At 19.0% G+C, this 22,007-nt stretch overlaps 5 protein-coding genes and 2 pseudogenes across 5 annotated transcripts, besides 2 other annotated features; 5 read left to right on the top strand and 2 right to left on the bottom strand.

Moving 5' to 3' along the window:
- Nucleotides 1-1,677: 1,677 nt before the first annotated feature.
- PF3D7_1101600 (exported protein family 3) lies at nt 1,678-2,460 on the bottom strand (the record flags this gene model as incomplete). The annotated part of the gene is made up of 2 exons (XM_001347669.2): nt 1,678-2,301; nt 2,392-2,460. 2 exons carry the CDS (start codon nt 2,458-2,460, stop codon nt 1,678-1,680), a joined length of 693 nt encoding a protein of 230 aa, XP_001347705.1.
- A 1,208-nt stretch (nt 2,461-3,668) lies between these two features.
- Nucleotides 3,669-4,787, top strand: PF3D7_1101500 (exported protein family 4; the record flags this gene model as incomplete). The annotated part of the gene is made up of 2 exons (XM_001347668.2): nt 3,669-3,737; nt 3,930-4,787. The coding sequence occupies 2 exons, from the start codon at nt 3,669-3,671 to the stop codon at nt 4,785-4,787; spliced, it is 927 nt and encodes a 308-aa protein (XP_001347704.2).
- Nucleotides 4,788-7,092: 2,305 nt separating this feature from the next.
- PF3D7_1101400 lies at nt 7,093-8,273 on the top strand (annotated as a pseudogene).
- Nucleotides 7,093-8,273: a sequence feature (rifin, pseudogene).
- A 2,377-nt stretch (nt 8,274-10,650) lies between these two features.
- On the top strand, nt 10,651-11,849 carry PF3D7_1101300 (rifin; the record flags this gene model as incomplete). Its single annotated transcript, XM_001347667.1, has 2 exons — nt 10,651-10,719; nt 10,926-11,849. 2 exons carry the CDS (start codon nt 10,651-10,653, stop codon nt 11,847-11,849), a joined length of 993 nt encoding a protein of 330 aa, XP_001347703.1.
- Nucleotides 11,850-13,803: 1,954 nt separating this feature from the next.
- Nucleotides 13,804-15,012, top strand: PF3D7_1101200 (rifin; the record flags this gene model as incomplete). The annotated part of the gene is made up of 2 exons (XM_001347666.1): nt 13,804-13,872; nt 14,011-15,012. The coding sequence occupies 2 exons, from the start codon at nt 13,804-13,806 to the stop codon at nt 15,010-15,012; spliced, it is 1,071 nt and encodes a 356-aa protein (XP_001347702.1).
- Nucleotides 15,013-17,127: 2,115 nt separating this feature from the next.
- PF3D7_1101100 (rifin) lies at nt 17,128-18,407 on the top strand (the record flags this gene model as incomplete). The annotated part of the gene is made up of 2 exons (XM_001347665.1): nt 17,128-17,181; nt 17,412-18,407. The coding sequence occupies 2 exons, from the start codon at nt 17,128-17,130 to the stop codon at nt 18,405-18,407; spliced, it is 1,050 nt and encodes a 349-aa protein (XP_001347701.1).
- A 1,843-nt stretch (nt 18,408-20,250) lies between these two features.
- PF3D7_1101000 lies at nt 20,251-20,652 on the bottom strand (annotated as a pseudogene).
- Nucleotides 20,251-20,652: a sequence feature (erythrocyte membrane protein 1 (PfEMP1), pseudogene).
- Nucleotides 20,653-22,007: the final 1,355 nt, after the last annotated feature.

Here is a 22,007-nt window from a genome sequence, read left to right as displayed (position 1 = left end):
ATTATTTTTCGTTTTACTATAAATTATAAAAAATATTCATAGATAATATTAAAAATAACAACTATGTTGTTATATTATAATAAAACACAACTATTATATATATATATATATATATATATTTATTTATTTATTTATTTAATTATTTATATATTTATTTTATTTTTTTTTTTATTGTTAATTTATACAAGAAATATAAAATAAAAGAGAAAACATATATCTTTATAGTAATATAAGCTATTGTGTTAAATTAAAAAAAGGAAAGAGGGAAAAAATAAAAATAAAAATTATATTACGTATGTTTATTATTAGTACTATTACTTGAATAATATATATTATTATTATTATAACATGTAATTATGCTGTATAATTATACTTACAATATTGTTATATAAGAATAAATTCATAGATCAATGCTATATAATATAATATTATATAGTACATATTTCTTTTATTTTTTTATTATTTTATTTTATTTTTTATTATATATATAAAAATGTTATGACACATAAATATATATATATATATATATTATATTATTATTTGGGTTAGTATCTATATACATAGTAAAAGATATATAGCATGTATAATAATATAAATAATAATACACATATATATAATTATGTATTACATGTAAATATATAATTAACAAAAAAATGAACTTTTTATTATATTAGTCATAACAAAGATCCAAAATACATTAAACGTACATGTCCTAATAAGATATATAACGAGCTATAAATTAAAAACAAAAAAAATATAAAATTTGCATAAAATCATATAAAATATAACATTTGCTGATTTATTTATTAAATTGTATAAATATATGTTGGGATATAATATTATGTTATTGAATAAATAATATATATATATATATATATATATATATATATATATATATTTATTTATTTATTTATTTATTTATTTATTTATCCTTTATTATGCGTGTAGATAAATTATTACGTTGTAACGTTTAGGTTAATTCTATGAATTGTACCTAAATATAATTATATAATATAATAAATATATAAAATAATTTCTTTCTTTCTTTCTTTCTTTCTTTCTTTCTTTCTTTCTTTCTTACTTTTATTTATTTAAATGACAATTACACATATATACATATATATTATTTTTATTTATAGGATAGAACAAATTTTATTATTTCATGTAATTTTTTTTTATTGATATATGACTGTAAAAGTGTTATGTCGAAAAATTAATTATACAATTATAAATTTTTTAAACAAATATTATATTAATAAAATATTATATATATATAATATATTTAGTGATATGCACATATTATAATTAATTATAATATATGTAATCCCTATAAAAAAAAAATAACGAAATAGATACAATATTAATTAATAGTAAATATTTTATATCTATATAACATGAGCCCCAATAAAAATAACCTTAGTAGAATCTATGATATTTGAGAAAGTAATATTTTATGATCATGTAAAATAAAAATAAAAAAAAAAAAATAATTTTTTTTAATTGGATTAATGATACTACATTATATCATTAATTTATATGATATTAATCGTAGGAATATATAAGCTAAACAAATGAATAAATAAATAAATATATATATGTTAAAAATTCACACAAAAAAGTATACATATATATACACACACATATATATATATATATATATATATATATATATATATTTCATTTAAATATTTTTAAATCATGTTCTGTGTGTATATTTTGTCCTTCATATCTATTCAAAAAATTTATTCTGTTAGTAATATAAGGAAGAGTGACAGTTCCTATAGGTGGACAGGCTAATGTCATGGTTGATAAAACACTTATAGGTACAAGTTCGGGAGAAAAAATACTTCCATCTGTAACACTATTATTTATTAATAAATCAGAATGCACTTCATCTAATATATTCATAATTAATTTAAGTTTTTTAAAAAATGAATTATTTTCTTCGCCATCTGATGGGTCTGTTAATGTATAGTATTCTTTTATTCTATCTTCCAATGAATTATGATGTTCCCATTTATCATTCATAAGATCATCCATAGGGTCGTCTATAGAATCATCTATATGATTTTCCATCTCATTTTCCATATTATTATCATTATCCACTTTTGTATTGTCTTTTTGATTTTCCTCTTCATTTTTTCTTTCTCTTTTTTGTGGATTTTTATTTCCACTAAATATTGATGTATAAATATATTTCTTATACCATTTTTTATTATTTTCTGTTAGTATTCGACTTGCTATATTTATTGTTATTATGGATTTGTTAAATTTATCTTGTAGATCTTTTTTTACTATATTCTGAGAAAGAAAGAAAAAAATATATATTAATACTAATATATCAATATTTATTTATTTATTTATTTATTTATTTATTTATTTATTTATTACTTTGTATGAATATTTAAATATTAAGAGAAAAAATAAGGATACATTAAAAAGTGACAGAAAGTAGTTCATTATGTATATTATAAATTAATACCTTTAAATTAATATAAAATGATAAATGAATGTGATCATTTTATAAAATATAAATATGTTAAGAAAAAATATACAAATATATATGTTTTCTTTATAAAATAAGAGTGCGTTATATTGAATTGTATTATTATATAAATGGATAAAGGATTTAATTTTTTTTAGACTTGTACAATTATTTTTATTGTTTGTATGATATAAAATTATAATATATTTATATTATATCACTATTTTAAAATAAATAAACAAACAAATAAATATATATTTATATATATTATAAAATCTACATCATTATTTTTAATATTAGAAAATCTTAACTTTAATGTAATAATATATTTTATAATAAATGAATTTTTTAATTATTGTATTATTATAAATATTTTATTTTTTTTTTTTTTAGACTGTTTATTTTCTATATTACAAAATACATTATATATCTTTTATTATATATGCCATATTTTTTTTTTTTTTTTTTTTTGCCTTTATAAATTTATAAAAGCTAATATATATATATATATTTTATTTATATGAATAATTTAATAAGCCACTTAGAGATAGATACTTAAAGAACTTATATATGATACTACATATATTATATATATACATATATATATATATATATATATATATATATATATATTTATAGTTATATATAATAATTATTTTTTTATAATAAAAAAAGGTAAAAAGAATAATTCATCAAAAATATATAATACCATGTACTAATATATCTTTATATATATATATATATATATATATATATATATAACATAAAATTTTATTATATATGTAAGAATTATTGGGATTTTTTTTTAGTTTTTGTAAAATAATTTTAATTAAAAAAAAAAGAAAAAGATAAAGAAAAATAATAATAAAAAAATAAAAAATATTACTTGATCCTAAAAAAAATAGCTACATATTTTTTATTATATGATTAAAGTTAAAAAGTTTAATAAAATGAAATATATAAAGAAAAAAAAAAAAAAAAAAAAAAAAAAAAAAAAAAAAAGTATGTTAAATATATAGTATTATGTTTTTGTAAAAGAATAAATTATTAATTATTTTATTTTTTATTTATAATTATGTAACGGATATAATGATAAATCTAATGGATTACATAATCATTTTATTTTTGTTCTATTAATTTATTTTAAATGAAGTGTTATTAAAATAATAAAAAATAATTTATTATGAATTTTTTTCATGTAATAATATTAGATGTTGGAATTGTAATATGCTTATATTTAATCATTTATAAAGTAAAAAAAAAAAAAAAAAAAAAAAAGAAAAAAATATATATAAAATATAGTTATTATACATAAATACATACAAATAAATGTATATATATATATATATATATATATATATATATTTGTTTTATTTTTTTTTTTCTTAAAAATTTTATAATAATGATAAAAAATATATTATCTGTGTACCTTTTTTCATTATAGAATAGTGATATAAAATGGAAGAAACATATAAATTGTTGTAAATATCATTTTTACTTTTTTTCAAGTAAGAGATGCTTATTACAACATATGGTTGAAGAACCGTTTGAGAAAAAAGACAAATCTGGTGTTTTATTAAAAGACAAAAATACTGAAGAGGGAAGAAAAAAAGAAAGACAAAAGCCTATGTGTATTAAATCAATAAATAAAAAAAAAAAAAAAAACAACAATAATAATAATAATAATGTGTTAAAAAATTTAAATAATGAAGAAATAAATAAACAACGAAATATGACGAATGAAAGAATACGAAATAAAAATAAAAATGATAAAGGAGTTGAGAATATTTCAAGTAATACACAGATGGAAGAAAAAAATATAATATGTAAAGATATAAATTCGAATGTAATATTAAATCAAAACGAAATAAATGACGATCAAATGGTTCAAAAAATAAAAGAAAATTTTGTCAAGGATTTAATGAAAAATGAAAACAAAGAAATATTTAAACAGATAGAAACAATTAATTCAGTTGGTACTATGGCAAAAATTAAAAATTCATTATATAGCATAATATTTAAAGGGTCTAATTTTTGGAAGGGTCTAGGAATATATTTAGGTACATTGTCAGGTGCTGTACTAGGGCAATTGATTTTAGCAGGTATTTTGCAATTCGGAACATTTTCTGTTATGAATTTTTCAATTTATTTTTCAGCTGTTCCTTCATTTATAGCATTCAGTAGTTTTGTAGGAATAATATTATTAAGCATTATAATTGTTATTTGTCTTCTTGTGTGGTTGTGGCCATCAAGAGGGAAATTGATGGGTAAAGATAAAACAGAAAATAAAAGTGATACATAAATATATATATATATATATTTTTGTTAGAATATGGAATTATTTAATTTTATTAAAAAAAAACAAATTAACAGCAAAGAAAAAAAAAAAATAGGAAAATGGAAATTAAGTTGTTCTAAGTTTGTTGTAAATTTTAATATATTATAAGTTTTATATATGATTCCGTTGAAATATTTTTTTTTTTGCTTGTTTTATAATTATATATATACATATATTTATATCTACGTATAATATATATACATATATAATTAAAGTAATATTTTTAATTTTTAAAGTGTAAAATTTACAATGAATAGATAATTATTATCCATATTATTTATGATTAATATAAATGGTATGGAGAATATATTTTTATAGTAAACCAAAGAACAAATAATAAATAAATAATATAAAATAAGCATTGTTATATAGTAGAACTTAATTGTTTTTTTTTTATTTTAATTAATGAAATATAAAATAATAATTAACATTTATTAGATCTATTATATGAACATGTGTATATTTTATTTATGATTGTCATTTTTTTTGAATACTAATAACATTTTAAGTAAATATATTTTTATTTAAAAAAACAGTAGTATAAATATGAAATATATATTTTGAAAAATTTATATTATTTAATATTAATAATTTTTTTGAAATAAAATAAGAAATACATACACATTTGTGTCAAAATATTATATTATAGATTGTTTATAAATTAATTATTTTTATATTGTACAATATGTAAATATATAAATATATATATATATATATATATTATTATATGTCATAATTTCATTCTTTATATGTTAATCAAAAATATGATAAAGTTACTGAGGAGTAAAAAAAAAAAAAAAAAATTGTATTATTCCCCCTTGCATATTTCTCATGAGAAACAAAAAGGAAAATTAAGTTACACCTCATTTAAATTTCCTTGCTTAAGTTTATATATGATTGGATTTTATTATTGCTTATTAAGTATAAGATGATTATTTAAATTATATTTATTATTATTTATAAGGTTTTGCAAACTAATTTACTATAAAATATGCATTACTATGTTATATGTAAATATAACATATAATGTAATATGTGTATTCCATTATTATTTTTTTTTAAATATTCTAATTACGTATAAAATACAAAAATAAACGATTCCTTGTATTTTTATAGTATATAAATAATATCGTGTTACTTGTTTAATATAATATGTAATTTATTATAATAGCAATTATTATAATATAATTATTAAAATAACATATTTAGAATTATAATTTTAGAACAAGTAATAATACAATTAATATAAGATAAATTGTAAAATAGTATATGACGTGATTTAATATATATTATGAAAAAAATATATTTTAATAACATAAACACTAAAGAAAAAAATGCATTATAGTATGTAATAGTTTGTGTAATTTCTCTTTTTCTTAATATTTTTATTTAATTTTTTGTTTTCTAACAATAATAAATAAATATATATATATATATATATATTTTTACATATATTTTGTATTTTAATAATAAATATATTTTTTAAATACTTTGTAATATATTTGTACAAAATAGAAGTAATAATATTAATCTTAGTAATAACATAGATAAATTAGAGAGAAACGTAAACGTACAACAAATATTAGAACAAAAAAAAAAAAAATTATGAAAATAACCAAATTTAATTATTTTTTTTACTATTATTTAAATTTTTTTTTTTATATCATATATTATGATATAATATGTTTGTATTTAATTTTTTTATATAATAGTAATGATACAAGGTTTCTGTTGGGATATTTATTACCTGCATATATGTTATAATAAGTTCTAATATATGTATTTTACATCTTTTACAAATATTACTGTACACATTTTCATATAATTTAAAAAGTAAATATAAACATGTTTTTTTTTGTAACTACACATTTACTTGTTATTAACATGTATAAAAATAAAAAAATAAAAAGTAAAAAAGAAAAACAATTATTATTACAATTTATGATATGATATAAGATTATATTTCATTAGAAATACAAATTCAAAATTATAAATAATATTGAAATGTTTTATTATATTATTTTTTTTTTAAATTTAATTAATTATTTTATTATTTTTTTTTTTTTTGTGTTCTAAATAAAAAAGCAAATATGGATCCAGTAAAAAAATATATATTTACATAAAGGGAAAATAATCGTGTATTATATTATAAGGCTATATAAAAATTTTAGTTTAAGCATAATTAATTTATTTACAAAATAAAATAAGGTATTATATTTTAAATTAATTATATGTATAATCATAAAATAATATAAGAATAACAATAAAAATGAAAGTCCACTGCTATAACATATTATTATTTTCTTTTACATTAATTATATTGTTATTATCATCATCGCAGGTATGGATCTAATAAATATTTTTATAATAATATAATATTTATATATATAAAATAATCTACATATAAATATCACATATATATATCACCATTTTTTATAGGTAAATAACCAAATGAACCATTACAATACAGCCAATATGAAAAACACAGAACCAATAAAATCATATAGATCATTATGCTAATGTGAACTATATACATCCATCTATGATGATGACCCAGAAATGAAAGAAATAATGCACGATTTTGATCGACAAACATCACAACGTTTTGAAGAATACAATGAACGTATGAACAAAAACAGACAAAAATGTAAAGAACAATGTGATAGAGATATAAAAAATATTATTTTAAAAGATAAAATTGAAAAGGAATTGAAACAAGAGTTAACCACATTAGAAACAAACATAGGCACGAATGATATACCTACATGCGTTTGCGATAAATCAGTAGCGGACAAAGTAGAAAAAACATGTTTGAAGTGTGGAGGTGTGTTGGGTGGTGCAGTTCCAGAATTGGGTTTATTATGTGGTTATGGTGCATATGAGTTGGTAAAAGCTGCTATTGTCGCTGCTGAGAAAGAGGCTATAGCTGAAGGTGCTGCAGCCGGTATTGTTGAAGGTATTAAGATAGCCATTAAAGGAATAAAAGGTGCATTCGATATAGATTTTTTAAGTGGTAAAACTTTTGAAGAAGTTATTACTGGAAAAACATTTAATAATTCCGCGTTTGTTGTTGATAAAATTCTGCAAGAATATAATACAATGTGTGTGTCTACTAATGCTTACCAAGGTAAACTGTTTTGCAATTACGGTTCAATGTTCGGAGAGAATGTTGATAACATTACAGCTATATCAGCAAACGCGAAAAGAGCTGTAATAAAGGCTGGTGAAGCTGCTGCGAAAACGACTACTGAAACTACTAAGGTGCTTACAGCGGAAAAAACTGGTGAGGTAACAAGTACATCAGCTATTTTTTCTAATCCCATGGTAATTAGCTTTATTGTAGTAGTAATTATAGTTATTATACTTTTAATCACTTATTTAATTTTACGTTATCGAAGAAAAAAAAAAATGAAGAGAAAACTCCAATATATAAAATTATTAAAAGAATAGATATTATGTGTTTGTTATATTGATGTTGGCAGGACGTTTGGAACATGTACTGTCTTTCTTTGAATATACCATGTTTTTTTCCCATTGAAAATATCTATATATTTTTATATGTATTAAGTGTACACATATAATCTATCTTGTTATGTGTCAATTTTTTTGATTATTTATTGTATTAATTATTTTATTGATTATGTTAATTTTTTTTTTTTTTCAAAGACATTTATTCTTTAATAAAACATATATTTTTTTAATATATATATTAAATACTAAACTAATATATAAATTTATATATAATTGTTTAGGAACAATAATGTAGCACATATATATATGTATATTTATATAATACTTTATATTAATTTTCATAGAACAGAATATAACAAATAGATATATTATGTTAATAATAATAATAATTAATGGTAGGAAACATATTATTCATACGAAAAAATATTAGTCAATATTGATACAATAAAAAAATTAATATAAATAAATATTTTTATTTTGACAAATATATTCCCTACAAAAACCTGTCATATTATATATATATATATGTATTAATTTATATATTTCATATCTTGTTATGTACTTTTTATATATTATTAAAAATACCACGATATAATAAAAACACAAAGTGGACCAAATATAAAAAATACATAATATATATATAAAAGAACCCTATCAAAAATACGACAGCATAATAATTACATTAAATAAATAACTTAAGAGGGAATTGCCAACAAAAGAAACAAAAAAACAAATAAAAATAAAATATTTTTTATCAATATAAAACATAATTACTTTTTTCCACTAATTTTTATTTTGATATTGTTTATATATATCACTTCATATATTAATTAATATATTATATGTTATAAATATAAATCCATTAAGCATTAAATTAGTAAAAAACGTATATTATATATATATATATATATATATATTTAATATACTAACAACAAAAATATTTTGAACATGTAATATCTATATATGAACACATTATAATATAATAAAAATGAGTTAACCTAATCTTAAGATAAGCATTATTATAAAATAATAACAATATATAATATATAATGATTGTATTAAAATAATCATATTTATATGATATGCCTTTTATTTTCCTATTCTTATACATATAATTAATATAAAAGTAAATTAAAACAAAATATATAAATATTAATAACTTGTAAAATATTAAAAATATATATATATATATATATATATATATAGTTTATTTTTTCTATTAATATAATATTATTAATGATTTATTAATATTATTATTATCGTTTATATTATAGAATAGTAAAAATAAATTATATATATATATATTTATTTTTAATGTACATATTTAAGAAAACTATTATTATAATGTAATTATACCATTAGTTTTTTATGTATTGTAAAAATATTATATGTTAATTCTAATTATATAAATATAATATATCTATAATATTTTACAACATATAAATTATTAATACAATATAATTATATATTTTATATTTATACACAGAAATATAAAATACACTGTATCAGTATGTAGTATCTTTGGAAAACATTTTAAATTATATCCTTTTAATTATGGTATATTTCTAATTTATTCACAAATAATATTTTATAATTAATTAATATATAATTCATTTAAATATCATATTATACATATATATTTATATATTATTATAATATAATAAAGTAACATAAAATAATAGATACAATAGAGAGAATTTTCTAACATAGGATAACGCTTAGAAAAAAAATGAAATAAACGAAAAAGGAAAGATACAAATATTAAAATAAATATAAATGGATTTTATTATATTAGTTTTCGGATTAATATTATATTTTATTAATTACAAGAAAATTTGTTATTTCCACAATAGAAATTATATTAATATGCTTATTAGGATATTTATTTGATAAAAATCATGAGAACTATTATGATATATATGTGGCATATAAATATAACAACTATTAATTTACACATATGTATATATTTTACAACAAAAAAAAAGTTTTTTGCAACTACTATTTTACTTGTTATATAGTTTTATAAAAATATAATTTAATTTTTATTTATGATATGACATGAAATTAAATTTCATTAAAAATTAAAAAAAAAATTATAAAAAATGTAATATATTTTGATATATTTTAATTTAATTTGAATTTTTTTTTTTTTTTTTTTTTTTGTAATGGAAGAATTATTCATTTACCAATGGTGCAATATATTTTTATAATGGCAATTAATTGTGGTATATTATAAAATTATAATAATATTTTATGTTAAACATATTTAATTTATTTATAATATAAAACAGGGTATTATATAACAATTAATTTGTTATAATTTTTATCATAAATTATTATAAATATCACAATAAAAATGAAAGTCCATTATATTAATATATTATTGTTTGCTCTTCCATTAAATATATTGGTAAGATTATGTAATGTATGTATCAAATATTTATAAATATAATTATAATATATATATATATATAAATTATACATAATAATTGTACCTATATATTCATATACGTTACATATATATATGACAATTTTTTAAATATACATTATATTTAATTATAATAAATATACATAATTATAAGTTATAATTAATTATATTATATAATACTATATATATCCATATTTTTAAAGGTAGGTTCCCCCCACAAAAATCCATCCATCACACCAAAATTTCCACCAAATACCAGGTTATTATGCGACTGTGAATTATATTCACCTGCCAACTATGATAGTGATCCCGAAATGAAAGCAGTAATGCAAGGTTTTGATCGTCAAACATCGCAACGTTTTGAAGAATACAATGAACGCTTGCTCGAAAACAAACAAAAATGTAAAGAACAATGCGATAAAGAAATACAAAAAATTATTTTAAAAGATAAATTGGAAAAAGAATTGGCTGAAAAGTTTGTCACATTACAAACAGATATATCTATCAATGACATACCCACATGCGTTTGCGAAAAATCTTTAGGGGACAAAGTAGAAAAAAGTTGTTTGAAATGTGGAAAAAATCTAGGAGGGTTTATTCCAGGGTTGGGTTTGATAGGTGGAACTGCTGTATATGCTGCAGCAGTAAATGCTGCTACGAAAGCTGGAATGAAAGCCGCTCTTGATGAATTAAAGAGTGTTAATGGTCTTTTTCAATTACTTGGGGAAAATATTAAAGATTTGGTTACTGCAACAAATTTTAATTGTAAGGATGCTCTCCTTAGAAGAATTGATACTATAACAACTCCATTATGTAAATCTGACGAAGCTGTCAATAATTTATATTGTTCATTAAAATCAGGTAAACAGCCAATGGGATTTAGTAAAATAAAAAGTAAGATATCCAATGCTGCGGAATGGGCTGCTTCAGCTTCTGATGAAGCCAAAGCAGAAGCATTGAACGCAACATTTACATGGGAAACATTTTTTTCGAGTCCTTTAGGAATTTCTCTTCTTGTAACAGTATGCATAATCATTATACTATCAATTATTTATTTAATTTTACGATATCGACGAAAAAAAAAAATGAAGAAAAAACTCCAATATATAAAATTATTAGAAGAATAAATATAATGTGTTTGGTATTTTTTGATGTCGGTAGGACTTTTGGTACATGTACTGTTTTTCTTTGAATATATCATGTTTTTCTCCAATATAATTGACTATATAATTTTATATGCATTACATTTTTACACATATAATGTATTTTGTTATGTGTCAATTTTTTTTCATTATTTATTGTATTAATTTACTATTATATTAATTTTTTTTTTTTTTTTCAAAGACTTTTATTCTTTAATAAATCATATATTCGTTAATTTATTTTAAATACTATATATATATATTTATGTATTTATATTATATATAATTATATCAAACATTTTAAGAACTTAATATGATATATATTTAATAAATTGTTTATATTAGTTGTTTTATAAAGTAATAACTAATAACACAAATACAAAATATATTATATTATAATATATATAATTATTCGTGAATATCCATCATCAATTTTAAAATTCTATTTTAATAGTATCCATGTATCTATAAATTTCCTAAATGGATCGATCTGCTATTTATTACACATATCGTTAAAAAATGTTTTATACTAAAATAAAAAAAATATATATATACGTATAAGGTTCATGATATTATAACAATATTTTAATGTTCTGATTTTTCATTGTTTTGTGTTCGTTCTTGCTTTTTCATATTGTTCTAGTTATTAATTTTGCTTTTTTTTTACTTTTTTTTCTTGTACTCATACGTACTATCATTATTATTATAGGAAACAATTTAATTTTTAGAAATATTAAGAATTGTTTTTATAAGGTTTCTAATTACGTATAAATTAAAAATAAATAGCTTCGTGTTTTTTCGTAATATGTATAACATCGTGTTATTTGTTTAATATATAATTATAATATAATTATTAAAATATATAGTAATTAATTATTTTGTTATAACATGTAATAATACAATTAATGTATGCTAAATTGTGAAATAGTAAAACTACTATTTTAAGAAATATATATATATAATAATAATTATTATTATTATAAATATAATATATTTGTATAAGATAAAACATTACATAAAACAATACAATATATTGTGTAATAGTATATACATAATTTCTCATTTCATTAATTTTTTTTTCTTTTTTTTTTTTTTTTTTTTTTTTTTTTGATTTTTCTTTTCTAATAATAATAAATATTAAAAATATTTTTTTGTGATTATTATATATTTAAATAATCTAATAATTAATAATTTTTTCAAATATATTCAAATATTTTTATAAAAATAATAATATTAATCTTTGCAACTACATAGATAAATTAGAGAGAAAGCTATAACATGCAACAATTTTTAGAACGGAAAAAAGAATAATAACAAAACCTAAAAGAAATACAATTACTATTAGTTTGAAAAATACTTATTTCTTATATTATGATACACAATATTTATTTAAAATTTTTTTTTAAATAGAAATGATACCATTTTATATTGTAATATCTATTATATTCATATATGTTCTAATAAGTTCTTATATCCATATTGTGCACCTTTAACAACTATTTCTGTACACATTTTTATATAATTTAAACACAATAAAAAAGCGAGTTGTTTGTAACTATGGTTTTATTTGTTATATACATATATAAAAATAAAATTGCTATTACAATTTATCGTATGATATAAAATTAGATTTTATTAGAAATTCAAATTAAAAATTATAAAAAATATGGAAATATTTTATTATATTATATATTGTTTTCTTCCCATTTATTATTTTTTAATTTTTTTTTTCTGTTCTCAATAAAAGAATAAAATATGGTTGCAGTAAAAAAATATGTTTTTATATAATGTGAAAATAATTGTGTATTATAGTACAAGCCTATAATAATATTTTAGATTAAGCATACGTAATTCTTATATCACAATAAAATATATTATTATAGATGAATTTTTTTTGTTATAATTTTATTCATAAAATAATAAAAGTATCACAATAAATATGAAACTGCACTACACTAAAATGTTATTATTTTTCTTTCTATTAAATATATTGTTAACATCATATTATGTACGAATCAAATATTTATAAATATATATATATATATATATATATATATATATTTATATAGTATTTTATAATTCATATAAATATACAATATACATATTTATAACAAATATATATATATATATATTACCTTCTTTATAGGCACATAATAAAAATAAACCATCCATCACATCACATCATACACCAAGATATACATCACGAGTGTTAAGCGAATGTGACACAGAATCGTCAATTTATGATAGTGATGAGGAAATCAATTCAGTGAAGGAAATTTTCGAAAGACAAACCTCACAAAGATTACGAGAATATGACGAAAGGTTGCAAGAAAAACGACAAAAACGTAAAGAACAGCGTGACAAAAATATACAAAAAATTATTCAAAAAGATAAAATGGAGAAAAACTTGGCAGAAAAAATAGAAAAAGGTTGTCTTATGTGTGGGTGTGGGCTAGGAAGTGTTGCAGGAAGTGTTGGATTATTTGGTGGGATTGCTATAAATATCTGGAAAAATGTGGCACTTGATGTTGGTATTAAAGAAGCTATAAAAGCAGCTGCTGCTGAGATTTCGGCTTCCGCTAATGCTGCGGGTGCGGCGGAAATAATGAAATTAATAAAATCAAAATTTGTTGTATCAACTCTAGGTGGTAAGGATTTGGGGACCTATTTTGCTACAACATCTTATAAAGATGTCACAAACATTACTCAAGCTGTTCAACAACTATATTTTGAGAAATGTATACTTCCTTCTTCAGGGAGTCTGCGCTTCCCTTTCGCTGACGCTAACCGTCATATTCCTATTTGTCAGTCGGTGTGGAACCAAATTCAAACTGTATCACAAAGAGGACAATATATTTCACCTGACGAAATTATAAAAAGAACTGTAAAAACTATGGTGGCAGACGCCGAAGAGCCTGCTAAAGCCGCTGCTGAGGCTGCTAGAGAAAGTGCTATTAATGCAATAAAAGCTCGAGAGACCGGTCTGATAAATACTGTATTTATGAGTAAGCAAACTGCTATTATTGCTTCTGTTGTTGCAATATTAATTATAGTTTTGGTTATGATAATAATTTATTTAGTTTTACGTTATCGACGAAAAAAAAAAATGAATAAAAAAGCCCAATACACAAAATTATTAAAAGAATAAATATATGGTTTCATGATATTAAATTCAATTTAATGTTTTGTGAAATTTAGATATATAATACATGAATATTATGATAAATCAATTTTTATAACATTAAATTATTTTTTTCCTATAATGTTTTTTTTTTTTGTTTATACTTATGTGTTTATTAAATTATTTAATTTTTACTTATTTATTTTTTTTTAGTGAAATGAGTGTAAATTGTATATATTTTTTTTTAATAAAGATTTTATATAAATATATATTGTTAATATATATGCATATATATTTATTTATTATAGACTCTTTAAGAATACTTTGTAATATATATATTTAATAAATTATATATAAAAATATATATAATGGAATATATTATATTATATTATATTATATTATATTATTAAACTCATATTGATATATTATTTTAAATATAATTATATTAATATAAATAAATATAATTATAATTAATAACATTAATCCTTATAATTTTTATCATTTTATTTTTATAATATATATAATACATATTTATTATTATTTTACATTTGTATGTCATGTGTAAAATAATATATTATGTTAATTATTTTTTATCTTATTTTATTTGTTAATTTTTTTCCTTTTCAATAAATTAAAATATGTGTTATGTTATTACAGGACACATATTAAAAAAAATGTAATATATATGTATATATATATATTTTTTTTTAACCACAAAAATATTGTGAACACTATATATCTATATATCAACACATTATTATATAATAAAAATGAATTAACCTAATCGTACAATAATTATTATTATAAAATAGTAACAATATAATATATCATATATAATAATTGTATTGGAATAACAATATTTATATGATATCCTTTTTTTTTTTTTTTTTAATCATACGTACTTTGATCATGATTATTGGAAATAATTTCATTTTAAGAATTATTAAGAAATTTTTTTTTTTAAAGTTTCTAATTACGTATAAAATAAAAATAAATGATTCCTTGTTTTTTCATAGTATATATATAATGTCGCGTTATTTGTTTATTGTATAATAATATATTTATTAAAATATGTAGTAATTAATTATTTTGTTACAACATGTAATAATAAAATTAATGTATCATAAGTTGTAAAATACCATAACTTCTATTTTAAGAAATATATATATAATAATACACGTTATGATTATAATATATTTGAATAACATAAAACAATAGAATGTATTATGTAATAGTACGTATAATATCTTATTTTGTTATTTGTTTTTTTTTTAATAATAATAAATATTTATATTTTTTGCGATAATTATATAATTTACTACTTTAATGATAAATTAACGTTTTAATTTATTTGTAATATTTTTATAAAAAAAAAAAAATAATATTAATCTTAGTAACAACATAGATAAATTAGAGGGAATTTTATAACATACAATAAATTTTAGAACAAAACAAATAACATAATATATGAAAATTTATTTATTAATATATATGTATATATTATTATTTGAAGAAGATTTTATATCATTTATTATGTTATAAAATATTTGTTGTTAATTGTTTTTATAACAACAATGTTACGAAATTATATGTTTTAATAACTATTTCATAAGTATTTCATATATATATATTATAAATTGGTATTATATATATGTCATACACAATTTCCAAAACGTTGGTTTTGCACATTTGTAAATAATTTACAACACAGAAATATGTTGTATTATTACTATATCATTAGATATTATTGAGAAAAATGAAAAAAATAAAAAAAAATAAACCAAAAATAACCATAATAATTTATTGTGTTGATTTAAAATTAAATTTCATTAAAAATTAAAAATTAAAAAAAATTATAAAAAATGCAGAATGTTTTGATAAATTATTTTAATATTAATTTTTTTACGTTTTTGTTTTTTTTTTTTTGTAATAAATAAAATGGCAAATGTGGATCCACTATAAAAAAAAAAAATATATATTTACATAATGGGAAAATAATTGTTAATTATATTAAATAAATTATAATCATATTTTATGTTAAACATTTTTATTTAATTTATTTATAATATAAAATAAAGTATTTTATGTGATTTTTTTAGTTATAATATTTATCAAAAAATAATATACGTATCACAATAAAAAATGAAAATCCATTATATTAATATATTATTGTTTGAGCTTCCATTAAATATATTGGTAATTCCATGTCACATATATATTAAAGAGGATTAATATAATCATATTATAATATAATATATATATTTATATATAAATATATTACGATATCGTATATATAATTTTTATATATATATAGTCCAAATATACATATATATATAAACATAAAAACATACATATTTATAACATATATATATAAAATAAAAAAGAACTAATTATAATATACATATATATGTGACCATTTTGTATAGATATATAATCAAAGGAACCATAAAAGCACCACACATCATACATTAAAAATACCAATCACTAGATTATTATGCGAATGCGAATTATACGCACCATCTAACTATGACAACGATCCTGAAATGAAAGAAGTGATGGAAATTTTCGATCGTCAAACCTCAGAAAGGTTTCATGAATATGACGAAAGGATGAAAACTACACGCCAAAAATGTAAAGATAAATGTGACAAGGAAATCCAAAAAATTATTTTAAAAGATAAATTAGAAAAAGAATTAAACGAAAAGTTCTTAACGTTACAAACTGATATACAAAATGATGCTATTCCCACATGTGTTTGCGAAAAGTCGTTAGCAGATAAAGTGGAAAAAGGATGCTTGAGATGTGGAAGTATATTAGGTGCGGCAATGCCTGAAGTGGGCTCGATAGGTGGAGGTCTTTTATATGCTTTAAATGCCTGGAAACCTAAGGCACTTGAGGCCGCTATTGCAGCAGCTAAGGAACTGGCTATAACTGAGGCTACGAATGCTGGTGTGAAAACTGTTGTCTCTGAAATTAATAAATTGCTTGCTAAATTTAAACAACATGAAATATTATTTGAATTGAAACCAATTGTTAATAAATCAAATTTCAGTTGCGGTTCTTCTCTATTTCAAAGAGCTGAGGAACTAGCTAGTAAATCCTGTGTAGCTCAACCAAATGGAAGTTATACTTCTTTTTGTAATACCATATTGAACGGTGAGAAAACTACGTTTAAACCTTTCGCACAAGCTGGTGCTAACACATATGAGAAAACATTGACAACCGAAACACCAGTACTTCAAGCAAGATACACAGCTGCAGTAAAAACTGCATATGGAGGTTACCAGACTGCTATTATTGCTTCCATCGTTGCAATAGTGGTCATAGTTTTAATTATGGTGATAATATATTTAATTTTACGTTATCGTAGAAAAAAAAAAATGAAAAAAAAACTCCAATATATAAAATTATTAGAAGAATAGAAATGTTTTGGTATTTTGATGTTAGTAGGACGTTTGGTACACGTAGTGTTTTCGTTTGAATGTACCATTTTTTTTTTTTCATTATTAATAACTATATATTTTTATATGTATTGCGCTTTTTTATATAATTTATTTTTCTATAATTTTATTTATTTATTTATTTTTTTTTTTAAAACTCTTTTAATTAATAAACAATGTAATTTTTAATTTATATAAAATACTTATACGTATTATAATATATTATTTTTTTAAAACATAATGTAACGTATATTTTTTAAATACCTCATATGTTTTTCAAAGGAATATATATCAAAAAAAACAATAAAACTTATGATTATTATAATTATGATTATTATGATTACTATTATTATAAATATTTTAAGAAACATATTATTCAAAATATTATATCTATATTTATATAATTTAAATTAAAACCAATAAGTATATTATTTCAATTCAGAATTATCATCCTTAAAAAACCTATCATATTATATATTATGTTATTTATATTTATTTCATAATATATTTTATTATTTTTTTTAATTATTTTTTATTAGAAATACTACTAATACAATGAATTCAAAAAATAGTCAACATATAACAAAATATAATAATTATACGTAATATAACAAATAGATACAATACATAAAAAACCAATAAAAACACAAAAAACAAATCAAATTAATAAAAATAAAACACAATAAAAAAAAGAATAATGTATATTTTTTATTTTAATATAATAATACACTTTTTCTTTATTTTGCTTTGTAATTTTTATTATGTTGTTTTATTTTTTAGTATAATATGTAGATATTTTTTGTTTTTATATATATATATTTATTTGATAATATGTATATATTTATGAGATATAATTTCATATATATTTCATAATTTATATTGTTCTTTTTAATTTTTTTTTAAGTGTTATTTGTTTCTATATTACGGTATGCATTGATTTATTATCATTATATTTTTATATATATTAAGTGGCAAAAAAAGAAAAAAAAAAAAAAAATTTGTTTATTAAATATTTTTTCTTCTGTAAAATGTTTTCCATTTTTGTTTATATTTATATTTATATATTTTTTTTTTTTTTTTTTTTTTTTTGTTATTTTTTATATATATGAAAGTTGTATGATATATTTAAAATTTTTTTTTTTTTTTTTTTTTTTGTTATTTTTTATATATATGAAATTTATATGATATATTTCAAATTTTTTTTTTTTTTTTTTTTTTTTTTTATTATTTTATATGTAAACACATTTAGGAAAAAAAAATTATAATAATAATTTTTATATATATATATATTTTTTTTTTTTTTTTTTTAATATAATAAAAAGTAAAAATTATAAAATAAAAAATAAAAATATTAAATTTTTAAAGTACTGTTATCACTAATAAAATTAATAGTTATACTGTTAATTACTACTTCTAATAATATTACTATTAATAGTAGTATTAATAACAATAATACAAATAGTAATATATTATTATATTCAATGCGTTTCCAATAGTTTATGTTTTTTAATTTAAATAATTTTAACTATTATTGTTATCATATTAAATATATATATATAATACAATATAATTATGATATATATATGTACATATATATAATATAATTTGTAACACTAAAAATTAAATACAAAAAAAAAAAAAAATACACAAACAAAAAATATAATATAACATGAACAATTAAAAAATATAACATAATACACAAATATAAAATATAATATAATACACAAATCAAATATAATATAACATCAACAAATAAAAAATATAATATAATGTACACAAAAAAAAAAAAATCAAACATATATATATATATACATACATATATATATTATATATCCCATACATCTGCTATAGGATATTTCTCTTTCACCAATTTCGTATTTACATCCATTTCAATTTGTACTTTACTAGGAACATCCATATTATTACTATCCACAGTTGATGTGTCATGATCATTTACATCATAATAAATATCATCTTGCACATCATAATAAGGTTCATTATATTTATCCAGATCCTCCAAGATAGTATCCATATTATTAAATTGATTTATAGGTTTAGGATTATCCATATGTATTTGTATGGAAACATCAGTATTTAACGTTTTGTTACTCTCACTAGGGTGAGTGTTACCACTATGTGTCTCATTTTCCCACTCTTCTTTTAATTTGGCTAACCGCTCATTATCATTTTTCAACTTTTCGCACATATCTCTATGTCGTCTATCCATTTATGAAATATATTTAGTTGGTTCATTATAGGATCACTATGTGATTGTTTGGAAAAACTATTAAAAGTCGTATTTTTAGTATTATTTGTTCCATATAATTCGTTTTCTTTTAAGAACTTCATCATAAATATCAACATTATGTTTAGTACTTAGTGAATTGTTAATTAAGTCAATTCCGGTATATATATTATTTCAAACATATTTTGGATTTCCCATAATATTAGTAGTCCTATTAATATTTTCGGTAACATTCAAATTTATGTCGTAAGTAACCTTGTTTATCTGGTACTGCACGTAAATCTGGTATGCGACATTTCATTACTTCCCACCAGTTTTGACGTAAATTTGTATATGGGGGATCATCACGGGCATATTTGGCACCAATTGTACCTTTAATTTTACCAAATATGGTTTTCAAATTTTCTTGTAATCGTTCTGCATCTTTGCTTTGATCCCACAAATCTGTTCCTTTAATTATATCACGAAAATCTGCAAAACTATATTACATAACAGTACAAATTCCTGAAACATCATTACTAAGATTATTTTTTTATGTATATCCTTCATATTTTGCTGTCAACAACACATCACCTAATAATGAGTCACTCACATGATTACCACTAAGTCCCTCGCTATCTGCATTTAAATTCTCCAAGTTTGATGTACACATATGACGACGGCGAGGTGGTAATAGGACATTTTGTTGGTTTTGATTTACATCATCCTTCTTCGTTTCCCATGGCGTTCCTATTTCAAATCTTTTTTATTGACCTGTACCTTTTCCAGTACATGGACGATGATATTTGTCATCACCCTTACCATATTCACGTTTATCATTCGTATGTTTTTCTTTGTCAATGATGCAAATATTAATTTATAGGCCATTTCCTTGACCCCCTTTGTTGTATTGACCTTTGTGAGCTTGAGCCGTCAAACCACTAAAATACCATTCGCTTTTTGCTTCGCCTCCTGTTGAAACTGTTCTGCGATTTGCATCACTGTTTTTTGGGTACCAACAGCACTACATCTCGCCATTTTCTTGCAGTATAACAAAATATAGTGATATATGTACATTATTTGTGGAGTTATTTGAAAAAAATAAAAACAATTTTTATAGAATATACATTTATGATCTCTACGTCTACTCATATAAATATATATTTATCCATTTACATTTTTACTTCTCCATTTATCTACAACATTTTAAATATATTAGATATTTGCCTCTTTTGTATGGTTTTGCCATTTTGATATATAAATAATACTAATTTTATATAATTTTTTTTTTTGTTTTTAGGCTTGAATGTTTATTATATGCATGTTATATATATGAATATATATCTTTCCATAGTTAT

This window comes from Plasmodium falciparum, assembly GCF_000002765.6.
Source record: "Plasmodium falciparum 3D7 genome assembly, chromosome: 11".
NCBI classification, from domain to species: domain Eukaryota; phylum Apicomplexa; class Aconoidasida; order Haemosporida; family Plasmodiidae; genus Plasmodium; species Plasmodium falciparum.
Note: the sequence above shows the minus strand (reverse complement) of the source record. Positions and strands in the feature narration are given on the sequence as shown.